General features: G+C 51.2%; 2 protein-coding genes across 2 annotated transcripts; one reads left to right on the top strand and one right to left on the bottom strand.

The window, feature by feature from the left end:
• Nucleotides 1-3,096: 3,096 nt before the first annotated feature.
• Nucleotides 3,097-7,360, bottom strand: CCOS01_13764 (hsp90-like protein; the record flags this gene model as incomplete). The annotated part of the gene is made up of 5 exons (XM_060461909.1): nucleotides 3,097-3,155; nucleotides 3,239-3,641; nucleotides 3,708-5,210; nucleotides 5,279-6,372; nucleotides 6,517-7,360. The coding sequence occupies 5 exons, from the start codon at nucleotides 7,358-7,360 to the stop codon at nucleotides 3,097-3,099; spliced, it is 3,903 nt and encodes a 1,300-aa protein (XP_060307629.1).
• A 5,190-nt stretch (nucleotides 7,361-12,550) lies between these two features.
• Nucleotides 12,551-12,919, top strand: CCOS01_13765 (uncharacterized protein; the record flags this gene model as incomplete). Its single annotated transcript, XM_060461910.1, has 1 exon — nucleotides 12,551-12,919. One exon carries the CDS (start codon nucleotides 12,551-12,553, stop codon nucleotides 12,917-12,919), a length of 369 nt encoding a protein of 122 aa, XP_060307630.1.
• Between the last annotated feature and the right edge of the window lie 4,291 nt (nucleotides 12,920-17,210).

Here is a 17,210-nt window from a genome sequence, read left to right on the forward strand (position 1 = left end):
GCGGCGCCGCCGCCGTCGCCGGCTATTAGGCACTGGTCTGTGGCTGGGTACACACACATTCGACGGCCGCATCGTGAAAGGGTCAGTCAGCATTTAGTTGCGGTGTCACGAACTCACGGTCCCACGATGTTCTGGACCCGGGACCCATCCCTATTGCATTTGCATTGCATCGTATTCTTTGCCCTTTGCGGTTCCGCATGGAAGCGAATTCTGGGGTTTGCGACAAGACCAAAAGGTGGCGAAGAATGGGCGCCTGCATGCCCCAGGCACGACGATCCATGCTAGGGATCAGGGTTGCCCTCAACACGTGTATTAGCGGATTTTTCCCTCTTGCCCCCGACCTTGACCTATCATATACATTCTCACCGACCGCATCCCGTCGTATATCGCAATGCCCCCATTGATGTATCCGCGCACACGTGGTGACTTTTTCCTCTTTTTCTCTCGGGCTTCACATAGGAGAGGGAGAGGAAGGTACATGGTATGAACGTCCTTGTTCTTTCTCACAGTACGAATAGGGGATGGGAAGTTATCGAGATTGGGGCAAACCGGGGGGATGCGAAGGCGAAACTGCGCGCAGCATTGCCGGATTTAGACGGCCTTTGCCACTCGCTTATTGCTATCTACATGTCCTAGGAACCACTCAACTTTTCTCTCCTTTTTCATCCTTTGAAGATGGTCTAGAACTTGGTGATGCATGGATTAAAATGTGATTGAAATGTTTTTAATGTTGTGTCGGTGTGCGTACGGATATAGTGTGGTAGTGCGGTAGTGTGTGTGTGATTGTCTAGACAGGAGCATAACCTCCTCCCTCACCTCCTTGCTTCCCTTGCACCCCCCGTCCCCGTATGCGTCTCACTCAAAGGGCCAGAAGGGACTCGGCCGACATGTATGGACGGACGTTCGAACCCCCCTTCCACGCGGAGGAAACCCCCCTCGCAATTCGCAGGGTTATCCGAACGGCGGGGGGGGGGGGGGGGACTCCAACGGCCGTTCCTGACACGCAGATCATCGGTCAACGAATGAGAAGTGAGAGACGTGAACCCGATTTGGGGGTGAATCGACAATGGACTCCCGAACAAAACGGTGTATAGTCCCAGCCTCCGGATCAAACGCTCCGTTTTTATTGTTGTTGTTTATGGTGAGATCGTGATGGAGGTGAGAGAGAGAGAGCCCGGCTAGCAGAGTGACGATGGTTTTTGGGCTGGCACAGCTGGAGACGGTCTGTACGTAGATCCTTAGATGTGGCGGCGGCTCTAACTTGTGCTGGTGTACCCATGCATATGTATTCGTATGTGTGTATTTTGGGTGCCCATTACCGTTCCCCGGCCCAATCGGGTGTGATAAGTGACATTGGGTATCAAGTTATGTTGCGGGTGGGTTTGCTTTCCTGATGTGCTTGTTTACTTTTCCTCCCCGTTGAGGAGGCTACTGGCTCCCTTTTGCCCCCCTGATGATGATAATGGAACAGTTTTTGATAGCTCTCGGCCGTAAATATATCATTGTACAGAAACAAGGATGTGAAGTGTAAAATTGGGTTGTCTGGGTAGAAAGACTAGAAGTGTTACAAGCCTTCCCCATGCTTTTCGTCTTCAATAGCGTTACGTTGTAGATTTAACCGTTCACCATACAAGGGGCTCTTATACTCGCGGATATTCTCGCAGCGGCGTCGAAATAAGGGTAGTGATGATAGCGGAGACGTCCATGGATCATCATGGATTGGGCGGTAAACGGCGGTAACATTGATTGAGGGGGGGGGGGGGAGTAAGAGAAGGAAGGGGAAAACCTAGTCAACCTCGTTGAAGAACGATTGTTGACACCATCTACCGGCCCTGCAAAGAGATTTTTTCCCCCTTGTCTCATAATGCTGATGTCATTCTTGCATTCAAACGTCTTTTGCGGAGTGTGTTCATGTCACATCGTCCTGTTGGTAAAACTTTCAACGAAATTCGGGGCAGAAATTTTGCTCATGGTTGTTTGCAAGGAGTTCCCTTTGACATTTGAGCCCTCTATCTTAGGTAGGCACACTGCGCGCAAGACATGAGATATAGAATGGTGTGGAAAAGAAACACAATGACTTGGCCCTGTGGAAAGTTCATCAGGGCCGAGATGGCTTCTCAAGAGTGGGAAGAATGTAAGAGATGGTCTTAGGGGGATCGTACAAGAGGGCAAGTTAGATAACCCAAGATGTCATGATACCCCATCAAGAACAGAACAAACAGCCAGCTGCATATCTCCTTGAAGAAGAAATCATCACGTAGCCGTCTCACAAACTTCGAGTGTCACAGAGGGGAGCAATACAAGTCTGGGTATCCAGCCCGACCAAGTCGATCGGGCCTCTTTAATATCAAACGATGTAAAGTCTTCTGTCCCAACCCTATACCCAATAGACGCCCTTGTTGCTAGTACCTTGATCTCATTGATGATGAAAATTCCCAGATCCACCTCTCTTTGGCCCTGGCTATTGACCTTCTATGCTTATTCCCAAGGAGACCAATGTCGTGGCCAGAGTCATCGACCTCAACTACTGACGCCCCCAAGAAGAAGAAAGCACAAAGCATAGCCGTCTCATGTACTGGCTGTGTGGTAGGTGTGTTTCTCCTTGTCAAGCCTGAGCAATAAATGTAAAACTACAATGGGAAGGTTAACAAACGGTAGAGAAGGGCGACAGCGTTGACACCCTGCACTTTGCCCCTTTGCCCCTTTGATGATGATGAAAAAAGTCAAAAACGAAAACTCCCCAACGGCCTTCAGAGCCCAAATGTTGCCCTGCCTGGCCCTTCTGTATGCATAGCCCATCTTGGAAATTCCTCCCGTGAACCAACCCACAAGCCTAGCTGCTCTCTCTATGTGGGCGAAAATTGCTGCACACGAACCCACTATGTGAAATCTTGAAAGCTGCTTTGCTCTTCTATGTTGAGAAGCTTTCAGCCACTAAAAGGGGGGCGAGCGGGCTGTATCGTATGTGATTTGGTGTACGTGTAAGAGTGTCGAGTGAAAGGTAGGATGGGGAAGCGACGATGTGCGTGTTGTATGCATCAATGATCTTGTATCTCTTGGGGTATTTCATCGAAAACGATGTCAGTCGAATGTGGTTTACTCGGGGTTCCACTTGCGTTTTTTCTGAGCCTGTCCCTGCACATCCCAGTTAGGAACTATGTGACCTCAGTAGTAGCTGCGCGCACGAACAAGAAACCAAGTTAGCTTGTAAGGCTGCGCGAGTCGGAAAGGCCTTTACGTGCCCTAGAGATGGGGTCTTCCTGGTCTGCCGTTGCCACTGCTGGGCTGGCTGGACTGGGTCCCATGATTGGTTCCTTTGAAGTGAAGGATCGGGTCTCCAGAGGCGGGCGAAGATGAGACTGAGGATGCTCGTTGGAGCTTGCCTTGACTCTCGACTGCTGAGCCATATCCCTCTCCCGATTCTTCTCCAGGAGCTGACCGCCGAGGGTCGCACACTTGAGAATGGTCTGGATCAGGTGGTTCTGCTGCAGAGGCTTCGACAAGTACTCGTCCATCTGTGCCTGGATGCATTTCTCGCGATCACCCATCATGGCGTGGGCCGTCAAAGCAATAATGGGAGTACGATGCGAGCCCAGGCTGCGCTCGTACTCACGAATCTTGCCTGTTGCCTCAAAACCGCCCTGTTGGGAGTGAGATTAGCTTGCTATCAAAGATGGTCAAGTAGTAACAGAAATGCCGGGACTCACCATGATTGGCATCTGAACATCCATGAGAATAACGTCAAACTTCTTCGCCTTGATGGCCTCAACAGCCTCGAGACCGTTGCCAACAACTGTAACCACGTGGTGGTACTTTTCGAGAATCTTAACAGCAAGTCTCTGGTTGACCCGGTTGTCTTCCGCGAGAAGAATCTCGAACGATTTGGTGTTGTCGGCCAGAGACGGCGTCGCGCGGTTCTCGAGAGCAGGAATCATGCCGTTGCCGAGATCCACAGCAGTGCAGGGTGTCGTCATGTATGATGTGATACCCAAGTCCAGGCATGACTTGAGGTTCACGTGAACGACAGGCGCCAGAAGAACGATGGGTAGGTACTTGAAGTCGTCCACGGATCTGAGCCTCCTGGCGGTATCGATGGAGTCGACAATAATGACATCGTACGGCATCGCCTGAGCGTCGCGAACGCTGGTGAGGATGGGGTTCTTCTCCGACTCGACAACAACGGGCTTGAGGCCAATCAAAGACAGCATTGTCTCGATCTGCTCTCCGTAGCCAGATTGCGACTTGTCGACAAAGAGAACCTCGTGACCCTTGTACGGCTTGATTTGCTTCTCGATGATCTCGACGCCGAGATCCGACAAGCGCACTCGACACGTAAAGTGGAACTCACTGCCTTGACCATGTTGGCTCTTAACCCACAAGTCGCCGCCCATGAGCTTAACAAGGCGCTTCGAGATTGACAGTCCGAGACCGGTTCCGCCAAACTTTCTTGTCATTGAGCCGTCGGCCTGTTGGAAAGTGTCGAAAATGAGATCAAGCTTATCCGCGGCAATGCCAATACCTGTGTCCGTAACGATGAATTCGATAGCGTACTGGTCAGGACCGCATGCCCAAACAACAGGATCGGCCTTCTTAATAGTCAGACTGACTTCGCCGTGTTCCGTGAATTTGATGGCGTTTCCGACCAGGTTCAGAATAATCTGCCTAAGACGGAATGAATCTCCAATGACGTGATCCGGCACGGAGCTGTCGACACGGTAGGTGAGGTCGAGGAACTTCTCGTTTGCCTTGACTGCCAGTGTTTTGAGAGCATTGAATACCGTTCCTCGCAAAGTGTACGGGATCTCTTCTATAACCATCCTGCGTGCTTCGATCTTGGACAAATCTAGAATGTCGTCAATGATGGTGAGTAGACTGTTCGCCAGACTGTTAACAATATTCAACATCTCTCGCTGATATTGTGTCAAGTCCGTGTCTAGCGTTAGCTGCGTCATGCCGATAATACCGTTCATGGGTGTACGAATTTCGTGAGACATATTTGCCAGGAACTCGGATTTCGTTTTGTTGGCCAGCTCTGCCGCCTCACGAGCCTGTGTATTCCTCTGGATACTGTCCCGTAGATTGGACACCATCTGATTGATCTTTCGTTTGAGTTCGTCCATTTCGCCCGAAGCTTCCACTTCGACAAGTTTCGTGAAGTCTCCGTCTGTTGCCAAGTTCGTAATGTCTGAAAATGCACGCACTTGAGTTGTCTAATGAAGCAGTCAGTCGTCGGTTCTGTAACGCAAAGACCCAATGTCGTAGACTGCTCCGCACTTACCAAATTACTAGCCATGGTATTCACATCAGTCGTGATCTCGCGCCAACGACCCTTCAAGCCGGCAGGATCTGCTTGCGCGCCCATCTTGCCGTCGACACCGACGTCTCTGGCCACTCTTTGCACTTCATTACAGAAATTGGAAAGCCTGTCAACCATGTTGTTTATCGTTTCTTTAAGGACGAGTATTTCTCCTTGGGCTTCAACCTCAATCTTCTGGCTCATGTCGCCATTGGCAATGGCTTGGGTGACGGTCGAGATACTGCGGACCTGTATCGTAAGATTTGAGGCCATGGTGTTGACATTTTCGGTGAGATCCTTCCATTTGCCTTCCACGTTGTCGACCTGGGCTTGTCCGCCGAGCGTGCCGTCAGTGCCGACTTCCCTGGCGACCTTGCTAACCTCAAAGGCGAAAGTGCCGAGGCGGTCCACCATGGTGTTGATAGTATTCTTCAGATCGAGAATTTCACCTCGGACGGGTACTCTTATCTTCTCCGTAAGGTCGCCGTTCGCCACAGCCGTTGTGACCTTGGCAATTGCGCGCACTTGTGTCGTTAAGTTCATGGCCATGCCGTTGACGTTCTCGGTGAGATCTCTCCAGGTTCCTTCGACATCATGAACAGTGGCTTGGCCACCAAGCCTGCCTTCCGTTCCTACCTCTCGGGCAATCTTGGTCACCTCGCGGGCAAATTGCTGGAGTTGCTTCACCATGGAGTTGATAGTAGACTTGAGATCAAAGATTTCTCCCCTGCAATCCGCTTGTACGTTTTGTGTAAGGTCGCCCTTGGCCACAGCAGTTGTTACCTTGATGATGTCTCGTACTTGTGTCGTTAAGTTGTTTGCCATTGCGTTGACGTTGACCGTTAGTTCATTCCACATGCCTTTGACTCCCTCGACGTCGGCTTGGCCACCAAGGATACCTTCAGTTCCTACATCGCGAGCTACTCGAGTGACTTCGGAGGCAAATGTTCTCAGTTGGTCTACCATGGTGTTGATCGTTTGTTGCAGTTGCAGGATTTCTCCTCTGGCGGGGCGTTCGATCTTCTTGGTCAGGTCACCGTGGGCGACAGCAGTGGTTACCGATGCGATTTCTCGCACTGCGGGTTGTTAGTAGGGTTCAAGATTGCGGTTTGCGCGTAATTACTTGCCTTGATCTGTGAGATTTTGGGCCATAACGTTGACTGGAATAATTGGTTAGCAGAGAGACTCAATCAAAATCATGGGCCACAATCTAGGCGCACCATTGTCCGTCAACTCCTTCCAAGTACCGTCGACACCCTCGATGCGAGCCTGTCCGCCGAGCAAACCCTCGGTTCCGACCTCGCGGGCGACGCGGGAGACTTCGCTTGAGAAAACCTGTAGCTGATCCATCATAGTGTTGATTGTCCGTTTAAACGTGGTAATTTCAGGGTCCATTTCGACGGTGTTCATGCGGACCTTCTTGGAAAGGTCTCCGCGCGCAACGGCTGTGACGATCTCACCAATCTCTCGCAGGGCTTTCTGGAAGGCCTCGTTCGCCTTTTGGTGCTTCCATAGTTCCCGCTCCAGAGTCGCAACTCTCTCTTGTTCGATCTTGAAGAAAGCCTGTTCCTGGAGTTCCTTTTGCTCGAGGAGCTGGGCGGACACGCTGCTGATTTCCTGTCTCGCGCTAGAAATTCCTTTCTCCTGGTCAAGTACCTTCTCTTGCAAGCTCTCCAAGGCTTCGTCAGTCAGCGGGCTGTCTGCGAGGCTCGGATCGGCTGTGGCGGTACCTTCGCGTTGGAACTTGGTGGGCCCGGCGGCAACAGTGCGGCTGTTGGAGGATGATGGTGATGCGCCGTCGGAATCGTCGCCAAAGAGGGAACCGTGGACTTCGTTGGGCGTTTCCGGGAAAGCTACAGAGGCGTGGGCTCGACTCTCGAGCTTTTCGATTCTTTGGGCAAGCTTGGCAAGCTCGTTCTCGAGGCTTCGCTTGGCGGGGGTATCTCGACCTGGGAGCTCGATCCGCGCATCAACCTTGAAGGGAAGGGACATTGGCGTCGTGCCATCAGCGGCAAGGGATTGCACAATGGCCGCGGCAGCGGCCAATGCTGAGTCGTCGACCATGTTGAATTATTGTCTGTGGGTTGAATCTGCAAGCAGAGCAGAGAAGACGCTGCTTGTGATGTTGTGAGGCGGGGTTCGTGGGTGGTTGAAAATATGTAGGCCGAGGCTGGAGAGTTTGGACGGGAAACGGCGGGCGGGTATAGATCAAGAAGAGTTGTGGTCAACCAGCAGCATATTAGCTCAGTGAAGGCCTGGAACCAATGTGAATATCGAAAACCGGTAGCTGTTGGTCAGATGCCAAGTCGTTCAACACTCGCTCGAATCTCGTCGACCCGATGTGTCAAAGACGATGGTGCTCCTGTCTTTTTTTTCTTCTGCGGAGCGAAGGTGATTTGGGGGGAAGTTGGGAAGGGGAGGGAGTAAAGAAGAGGTGGTGTTGGTGGGTTGGCAATATGAAGCAAGAGGATGAGGAGAGAAAAAAAAAGCAACGAGGCGAGCAAATAGCGAGGAGACACGCCCCGAAAGTGGTCAGGCGGATAAGGTAGGACGAGTGAGCTACTAGAGGCTAGAGGTCGCAAAAGAGCAGAACAGAGCGAGAGTGAAGAACTACTACGAAGGAAGTACAGCGCTCTGGAGTATTCGTAGGTGAAGAGGAGATAAGGCGGAACATGAAGTACCTTGGACCGGGGGTTGGACGGATACCACAGCGGGTTAAGGAGGGCGGATGTAGGGATTGGGGTGGGATGGGACGGCGAGGGGGGATGCTTGGGAGCAGAGGTGGGGAGCAAGATTGGTCGACGAGGCGAACGGTGAATTGGTCGTAGGACGAATGGTCCTTCTGGCGCAACACTTGGATTTTCCCTTCTCCCGCTCACTGCTGTTTCCCCTTTGCATGATTGGCGCTATTTGGTTAACATGTCGCTGGTTGGATACTGAACGTTCAGGGAGAGAGAGATTCATCGGCACCGTCTCCGTGTGTACATCGCCATCAGGTAGGTGGATTGATAGGCTGATAGGGTAGACACGTAGTCGGTACTCGGGATGCGCATCGAAAATCGTTGCATCAAGATGTAGACTCTACGTCTAGACGGTGAGCTGCAATGCGCCTGGGATCACCAGAGATGGAGGAGAGGCTCCCCCGTACTCGGTACCTCGTGGAGCAGGTACCTGAGAAATACATCTGAAGGCTTGAGGGTGCGAGATGGGGCAAAGAGACGGCGCTAGTATAAGTCGGTCCAGCCTTGCGTGTACTTTGTGCCGCCAGAGTTGCGGCAAGAGGTACATGCTGAGTCAAGTAAATCCCGGCAGCACCCAAGAGGTTCCCGGCGAATGAGACGGGCCTATGTGGGGCAGTTTTCCGTCAGGGGGGCCACGAAGGACTCTCTCGCGCAAAGCAATTCGCTCCTCCAGCCCGCGGCCGACATGGAATACGAATGGTGATCGGTCAACCATCTTTCCTAACCCAGCGCAAGCGTCGACGCCCCAAAGGGGATTGTCAGAGGTCGACGGTGTGCTTGTCCCAGGTCGTAGGCAATTTCAGTGATGAACATTGGCTTGAATGGCTGTTGTGCCCCTCCTCCTTCAAGCCCGGCTTGTCTTTCGCAACGTCAGTGGGAGGATGAACAAGTATCTCAAGGTACCTACCCAGATCAAGGGATAGGTAAGGTAATGCCTCGTACGCTCCCCGTGGGCATTGGACATGCTCTCTCTATCCGTCCTTCTCTCACCTCTCATCCATCACTTGATTGATGGGCAACACTGCCTCGCTGCGTCTCATCGGTCTCTACGGAGTGACCATATTCCATACGCCGAGTTCAATAGCCAATGCCTATGTGCCTGCCTTCTCGCCCAGTCCGTTCACACGTCTATCACAGACACTAGGAACCGTCGATGCACAAGACAGATTCAACAGCCCATCCGTGCATCTCTAAGTACCTTATTATTAAAGAAAGTTAATTCTTTCTAAATTATAAGTATAAGAATATAGTTTTAATAAAATAGTATAATATCTACTTAGTATTTAAATTAAAATACTTTTTTAAGCTTATTATAAAAAAAAAAAATTATATTACTAATTATTTATTATTAAGGTCTATAAGTAGCGCTATAGCTTTAATTATAATAGCTTTATTTATAATAAATAAAAAGTCTAATTATAAGTCCTTTAAAAGCCTCTAATTAAGAGCTATAAAAGCCCTTAAATATATTAAGTTAAAATACTTATTAAAATACTAATAACTAAACTAACTTTATAATAATAATTTTAATAAAAAACTTAGTAAATAATATTAAAATCCTTATTAACGTTAAGTACGATTTATAAAGTATAATAATATAACTATAAAATATTATTAATATATTTTATATTAAAAAGGGTATTATTAATATTAATAAAATAAATAAAGCCGTATTAATATAGCGCCTCGGCTTCTTTTTATAGCTCGAGGATAATTACTTTAAATAATATTAAAAATTTATTAAAAAGCTTTTTTAAATATTTTAATATATTTATTATTATTTTTATAATAATAAGACTCCCGGTGCTTATATATAAAAATAGGTTACTTATTTTTAAATAATAATATTAGCTTATTAATAAGTTATTAAAACTACGATTTTAATAATCCCTTAATTAAAGAGAGGGTAGAATAGAAGAAAAGATAGGTAACTTATAAAAAGGGTTAAGGTTAAATAGTGCGGAATTCGAGGGTAGGGTAGCGTCTATATATACTGCGGCAATCCTCTAGTAATGCAAAACGATGGAGTTAAACAGTGCATCCGTGCATCTCAAAGTTCCGTGACCACCGCCTTTCCACCGTCCTTTCGCTCCCCTAGGCTCTGGGTACCTTACTGACAGGAATGATATGGGGGCCAGACTAACCGGAACTACCTTAGTCCAGACGGTCGGAATGAGTCTACTCCTCGTCTGGCGATTCTGCCGTCTGGAGTCCACGCATTCGGCCATGTCGACCGTTGCCGCCACCTGACCACCTAGCTGAGGCGGCTTGCCTGATATCTCATCTCGCAGTCTTCGTATCCTGTCAACCTCGAGCCGAAGGGCTTCCGCATGTTTCACTACATGTATCTGTACGCAGTCAAGTAGTACCCGTGCCCAGTCTCCAATATCTGCTAGGCGAGAGACAAAAAAGAGCCGTATCGTAAGGGAGATACGTGCTAATGGCGTATCCGTTCTTCGTACACTACACTATCACACCCAACCACATACACACTGTAGAGGTCTGCAGGGATGCAGAAGTGCTAATTGCTACTCCCTCGACCCCGGTCTGTCAGCGCGTGTTCTCCTGTGGCCTACCTGCAAAGTAACGACAGACTTGGTGCCTATCCGTGGACTGTACGGATAGAGTCCTGTGGCTTGTGGCTGTTTGGGCACTTGCAGCAACGCTCCCGAGGCGGCCTAGCGCTGCGTGCTGGACGGACGTGACGGGCGTGACAGGCTAGAACCGTTTTCTTTCGCGATTGGTGTGGGGAAAACCAACGCATATGCCCACGGTGGAGAACCTGGTTGGATGGATGCTTGCTTGAAAGTTGAGGTGACTTTCTTCTCCTTCCACAAAAAAGTTGCGCCTCGGTTTTCACGGAATAGGGGTCTCAAGACTGAGCAGACAAAACACCACTTGGTGCTTCTCTCCAGACTTCCTGAGACCCTCTCCAAGGTTGACGTCGTCCCTCATGCTGCCACACCACGAGGGTACCATGGGTATCCGTACGGTGTATCCAACGAGTTTTCGGAGCTGGAGCACCGGCGATTGGTAGCGACGATGGTCTCCGTGTGGAATCGCAGGGTAGTATTTCTCAGCTAGGTGACGGCGGGAGGCTCCTGGCCGCCCCCATCCATCCCATGGCCACCAACAGCGTTGCTTTGCATTCCCTTCTCGTCTCCACAACGGTAACCTGCGGCGCTCGCTCCTCCTCGCCGTTGTCCCTCTGCAGCTGCTACGCTGTGCCGCACATGGTGGAGCGGCCAGCCGCTGTAAGCCTGTGTCCGAAGGCCAGTAATAGGGATACCAACTAATACCAACAAACTTGAACGGCAACAGTTTCTTAGGTAAGGTATGCCTCCGCGGCCCGCTTCAGATCCAGGATCGGGTGCAGAGTGGGCAAGTCCACGGTTCAGAGAGTCGAGAGGAGTCGAGATTCGATAAATCCGGACAGGCCTAGCCGCCCGGCTGTCACATGGTGCATCAGGGAATGCCCGTGCTTGGTTTGCCTGCCCCAACCTCATCTCTCTCCTCTGCATTGTTCGCAAGCATGGGAAGTTGGGAGCCAGTTCCAGATTCAGCAGCTGATATCGAGGTCGAGATTCCCACGATGGAGAGGGCGAATATGCCCTTAGTCAAGCCTCTCTTTGAAAAGGGATAGGTAGTCTATTGTCACTTACTTGAGTGTCGTACTCTCGGATAGAAGCCAGCCGGGCAAATATAGTGCGTATCTGCAGGTAAAGTACAAATAGATGCGGATAATGGCACTCAGGTGTCGTGAGCTGGAGACGTCGATGAGGTGAAATGGACAGTGCCAGAGATAAGCACGCACGTGATACTTATCTTTCTTACCTTACCTAAGGTACCTTCCATTCCTTCCTCTAGCTACCAAATGTGCCACCTTCCTGCACCTGCGCTGGGCTCCTGCGGGAAAGAAGAGAAAAGAAAGAAAGTGCGAGCTAACTCACTGTGAAGCAAGTGCCAGGGGTCCAAGGTCAGGGGTCCGGTCGTCCCATCCCGATCCCATTTCTCTTCCCCCTCTTACGGAGTACACGGTGCACCTTCCTATCTTCCTCCGCCCAAACGAAAAAAGAAAGGAGCCACACACTTTCTTTGACTTCCCTCGACGTCCCTTGGAAAACTTGGGGGACTTGGGGACTTCTCGAAAACATTGAGTGCTCGGCAAGTCGCCGTCCGTCGCCCCGCCCGTTACTTTAGTCTTTAGGTTGAGCTTGAAGTTTGCTCCGGTCACTGCCCAGGCGTGCGGTGTGCCAGTCTGCCAGCCTGCAGGGAGTCATGGATGCCCACTCCCCTCCCATTCTCAACGTCTGACTTTCACACTACGGTACTAACGCCCACGAACGACACCGTCTGAGAGGCAGCCACTGCGATCGTCAGGGTCCGCTCTCAAGGTTTCCACCCGTCAAGAACGACTGTCCGGGACGCCGTCCAAAGATCGACGCACAATGTCTTCTTCGTCCGTTTCAACATCTCGCGTCGCTCGTCCTTTCATTACAACCGTATCGCCGGAATGCCCTCCAGAGTTCGACCATCCCAGATCTCAGGCCTCCAATCCATGAGCCCATGCAGCCCATATTGCTCAACGTCCCTTACTACCGCGCCCCCGCGTGTGGCTATTTCCCCGGAAACGGATCCTCAGGACACCGCCTGGTTGACAATCATCGAACAGTCCTCATCAGAAACCAAGACAGCCCGAGCTTCTCACTGCTTCTGGCCCGTATTACTCTGTACCTTCTCACCCAGCACCGGCACGCCTCTGCCTCAAAACCATTTGTCCTACAGCCTAACATCCACAGCGGGACGAGTACGGATGCTGGGAGCCTGCCGCCTGCCGAGAAGCCCAAGCCATCGACGTCACTGTGGTCCACGAGGTCTTTAATCTGATTCGACCTCAAGCCACGCCGCCCTACATCGAGAGCAATCGTTGACTCGCGAAACCTACTTGCTCAGGGAATGCCCATTCTTGGTCTTAGCCTAGCGATCGCTTGTCCAAGAATACTTCTGGACAAACGAGGTCGATGCCAGTCTCAAACTCGCTGTCTCTCCGAAGATGTCGTCGATGAGTCGGTTGAGCCAGCCCGAAGACCTTCTTGGATAATTCCAGTTTAGAACTTCATCGACCATCCCACCTTTGCTCGCCTCAAAACCCAACCGGCCACCCGCCAGTTTCCAAGAACTGTTCAGAACAGAGGCTGAGAATGGGTCTGGGCTTAACGCTGAACCCCTATTTTCCACGCACCTTTTGCCGCCATGCATGCTAACCAGATTGGGTTTACTGGCAGGAAACTCACCGAGAGCTTCTTCGTTGTGTCTTACGCCAAAGCCATACAAACAGCTGCTATAGCACGATTCAACAGGCTTTACCACCAAATCATGACGCTTCACAGGCCGCAGCCTAATGCAAGTAGCTTGGTTATTACACAGGCGCCAATGAGCCCGTTTTTCATCTTGTTTCTACCGCCTGACCGATGATATAAGTCACTGTGGGCGGTGTGCTAGCCAGACAGTTTCCGACTACACCAAGCAGACCAGACCGCTTTCACTATTCAATAACAGTGATTCTGATATTGATTGAGTTGACGTTGAGCTCCGACGTTGTCTCGTGAGTTAACCTTGCTAGCAGATACAATATACATTCGTAACAATGATTATCTGGATCATACTGGTGGTTCCTGGAGCCTGCGCTTCGAGCCCAATTGGGTACGTAATCGTTACCAACATGGTACAGAAAGGCATCGGCTCAAAATCAATTGACAACTTTGGGTTGCGTTTGCGAAGAGCAATCTTTAGCTCGCGGTATTCCCAGGTCATTTCCCTCAGTGACCGTTGAGATTAAGAGGTCTACTCAAGCCATGCGCTTTCGTAACAAAGGTTGCTAGGTGTTTCCTGGCATCTTTACCTCAAGGTCTTGCGCCGGCCACATGGCAAGGCTCATGGAGCAGCCAAAGCATTGTCTTTGCCTTGCATGGCTGCTGGAAATGGAGACTGCGGTTGCACGATGCCGGGCCATGGGACTGTTCAGCGTATCATATTCCGAGCTCCCACGAAGGACCCTGCAGCAATAATTGACTCGTATCAGCGCCGTGGTCAACACGCCCCCAACCGTGAGTCGCTACTTTCAAGGGGTACCATCTCCGCACTAACCGTCCGCCAAGCCGTGACTCGACCAGCAACACCATTGTTCTCGACAGAAACTTTCTTGCGAAGCATCAAGCCACACACAAGTCTCCGGCAGTTGATTCAAAAAGAAGATCGAGTGGAACTCACCTGGAGACGGTCACAGACAACCTTGGACAACGGCGACTCCGTGAGCCACCAACGGGACCATCTCTTTCTTCCTATAGCGCTAAGGCTAGAATGACTTTTTTCTGGATCACGGATGCGTTCGTCTCCCCCCACTCGTCTCATCCGGTGAAAGGATGAAGTCTGGTACCCTTGAACGAGATCGGGGGGCTCGGCACACTTGCCACTGCAACCCGCATCCACCAATGTATGGACTGTACGCCAGTCACCGCTCCAAGCGTACGTTTTGTGTCGGCGACAGGTCGCTTCGCCAGCAGACGTCCCATTAAATCGGTGTTTACCGATGAGAAGGAATGCAAAGCGTCCCATTGTCTTCTCATTGGTCTGTTGGTCCCCTCGTCGATGCGGTTATCCTGAAAGGGACCCGTTACGCTGGTCCAACCATAGTCCTGGTAAGGGTTCGTGCTGCGAGCTTCTCCAGAAGAATGTCACGCTTTCGAACTTCCGTTCCCACGACGGTGGATTGGATAACAGAGACACGGCGAAAGCCCAGGGCCAGCCATCAAGGAAAGATGCAAATCCGCTTTACCCTCCCTCGGCAGAAATCGCGGCTGCCATTTCGACATGCCAGCGGTGATTCTCTCGGCCGGCTCTTGTCGGAGCTCACTCGGAGCTATTATGGCTTTGATACTCGCGGCCAGCCTCCGTCCCCGACCCGCCACTCCGTCCACATCCAGCAGCGCAGCTGATACCGCAGTAGTAATCTACGGATTTACGTGGATGTTGAAGTTTCAGGACACAGAACGTAATGCAACGTGGAAGATGTGTTACATGCTGCCTAACTTGGCGGATATCGGGAGACTCTGTCTTGACTCCTCTGTGGCTATCGATAAGTGGTGCTGGTCAAGCCTGTCTCTCACTGTCGATAACTTCGCCCGAGTCAAGCTCTTGTTGGGAGCAGCAGCATCACCCATCAACGTCAGGGAACCGTTCTCCTTGCAAGCGTTACGGTTGCTAAGAGCACTCTATCCGTATACGGTCTAAGAGTGCGGACGAGGGTCCATTTCTACGGTACTCTTTCTGGGAGCAACCGCATTTCCCTCCGAGCCTTGGGCTATGAGCAATGCTTGGGCGACGACAACTCCAACCTTCCACATGCCTTGAACACAATACCTGCGAGGCCCAAGCACAGGGGATCATCCTAGGAAAAGAATTCAACTGCACTCCACCCACAACTCCGACCGACAGCCAACGACCCAAGGTACGCACTCTTATGGTCTTCATGCAAATGCAAATCGCGCGCAATCGCAAGACAATCACGATCTTGCTCCACGCAACGTCATCGAAGAACGAGCTTAGAGTTGCCATGACACAACGGGCTGCCCGCTGGATTCGGAGAAAATATATATCTCTGACCTGGCGCGAGGTCCCTCTATATCTTTAACTTCGAGACCATACCAGGCGGACCCAACTTCCCCAGGATTACCCAAGACTCGACAAACCAGGCAGGAACCGTATACTGCCTAGTAGAGCTCTCCGCAACCGCAGGCGTCCGGCCATCCCATGCTATCAACTTACTTTTCAACTCCAACCCCGAAACCCTGTATCCAACCCAAAGGCGGACGATCGTAATAACCCCTTGATGGCACAGGTTGGAGTTCAGAACACGTTGAGCGGCATTTTGAGTTGGTGACGTGTGCTTTCTTCACATGCGTGCACGCGACCACGGTTCGGTTGAGAGAATTGAGCCAAGAGCAGAGGGGCTGGCGCATGAGCGCTTCGCGATGCCCTCAGCCGACTGAGGATACTGGGCCTTGGAATATGAAAGCTTTTTTGTTTCTTTTCCCTCTTTTTTGGCTTCCACCCCGCGTCAAGAATCAGGCCAGGGGCCTGTCTGATGGAACTGTCCCGGTTGACCCTCGCGGCGTTTGACTTGGGCATCGATGCACCGTAACCTACCCCCCACCCTCCCTTCTTTATGTAGGTCCTCTACCTCTCAGGGCCGTTCTCGACCGTTTCTCGAACCCCTCCGCGGACGGCCGTCTTGCGGAGTCGTCTGTTGCATGGGCTCCGGGCCGTTCCCCAAGCTTCGATGGCGCATACGGGAGAACGTGTGTGACGGTGGTCGAGACCCTTCCGCCTATCCCTCCGTCATTTCATGTGCGTATGACGACGTTTCTCGGCCCCGGGGAGCATCATTCGTGATGGAACGAACACACTGGAGGATTACTCTGGTATAAGTGTACCGATGTCTGGCCGTGTTCGACCGTGCTGCTGGGATGGCATGATGGTGCTTCTGGGAGAGCAGTGCCAAGAGCCCTACAATGTCAGGGTCACAGTGAAGCTCTCATGAAGCTCCTTGTGAAGACCCCTCCTCTCCCCCCCCCCCCCCCTCGAGCTAAACTCGAGCTTTAACACCTAACACCTAAGGCTATTAAGCTTAGCAAAGAGGTATATCTACGCAGTAGGAACGTGATGAACGGAACGGATGTTTCATTCGTGATACCCTAGCAACGCTATACTCGATGTCTGATAATGGTTTGAAAGGCCCCGGCAGGCTCCTCTAACAAGCAGACCGCCGTCGCATCGCATAGTTGACAGGGTAGGTTGCGCCCCCAAGGGCGGGGTGCCACGGGGACCGTAGACGTCATTGAGGAACCTTTTTTTGTTCTGGGATATTGGAAGTATGCAGTATAGCCCTCAGGAATGGCTCTGCTGTCCCGCTTCATGAGCGATGCCTTTGATTATACGAATTGGATTCCAAGTTATCAAAGATCATCTGCTGCTCGACATATAAACACCCTCAAGAGACTCGACTTCTCTCTGTAATAGGACTCTCCTCGATGGTTCCGTTTGCTGCTCCATTGCCGTTTCTTTTTCTTCTTCCTGTTCCTCCTTTCCGTTTGGACAGGAGACAAGGTTCAGAC

The sequence above is a fragment of the Colletotrichum costaricense genome (genome assembly GCF_030867565.1).
Source record: "Colletotrichum costaricense strain IMI 309622 chromosome Unknown Scaffold_18.1, whole genome shotgun sequence".
Taxonomy (NCBI): Eukaryota; Fungi; Ascomycota; class Sordariomycetes; order Glomerellales; family Glomerellaceae; genus Colletotrichum; species Colletotrichum costaricense.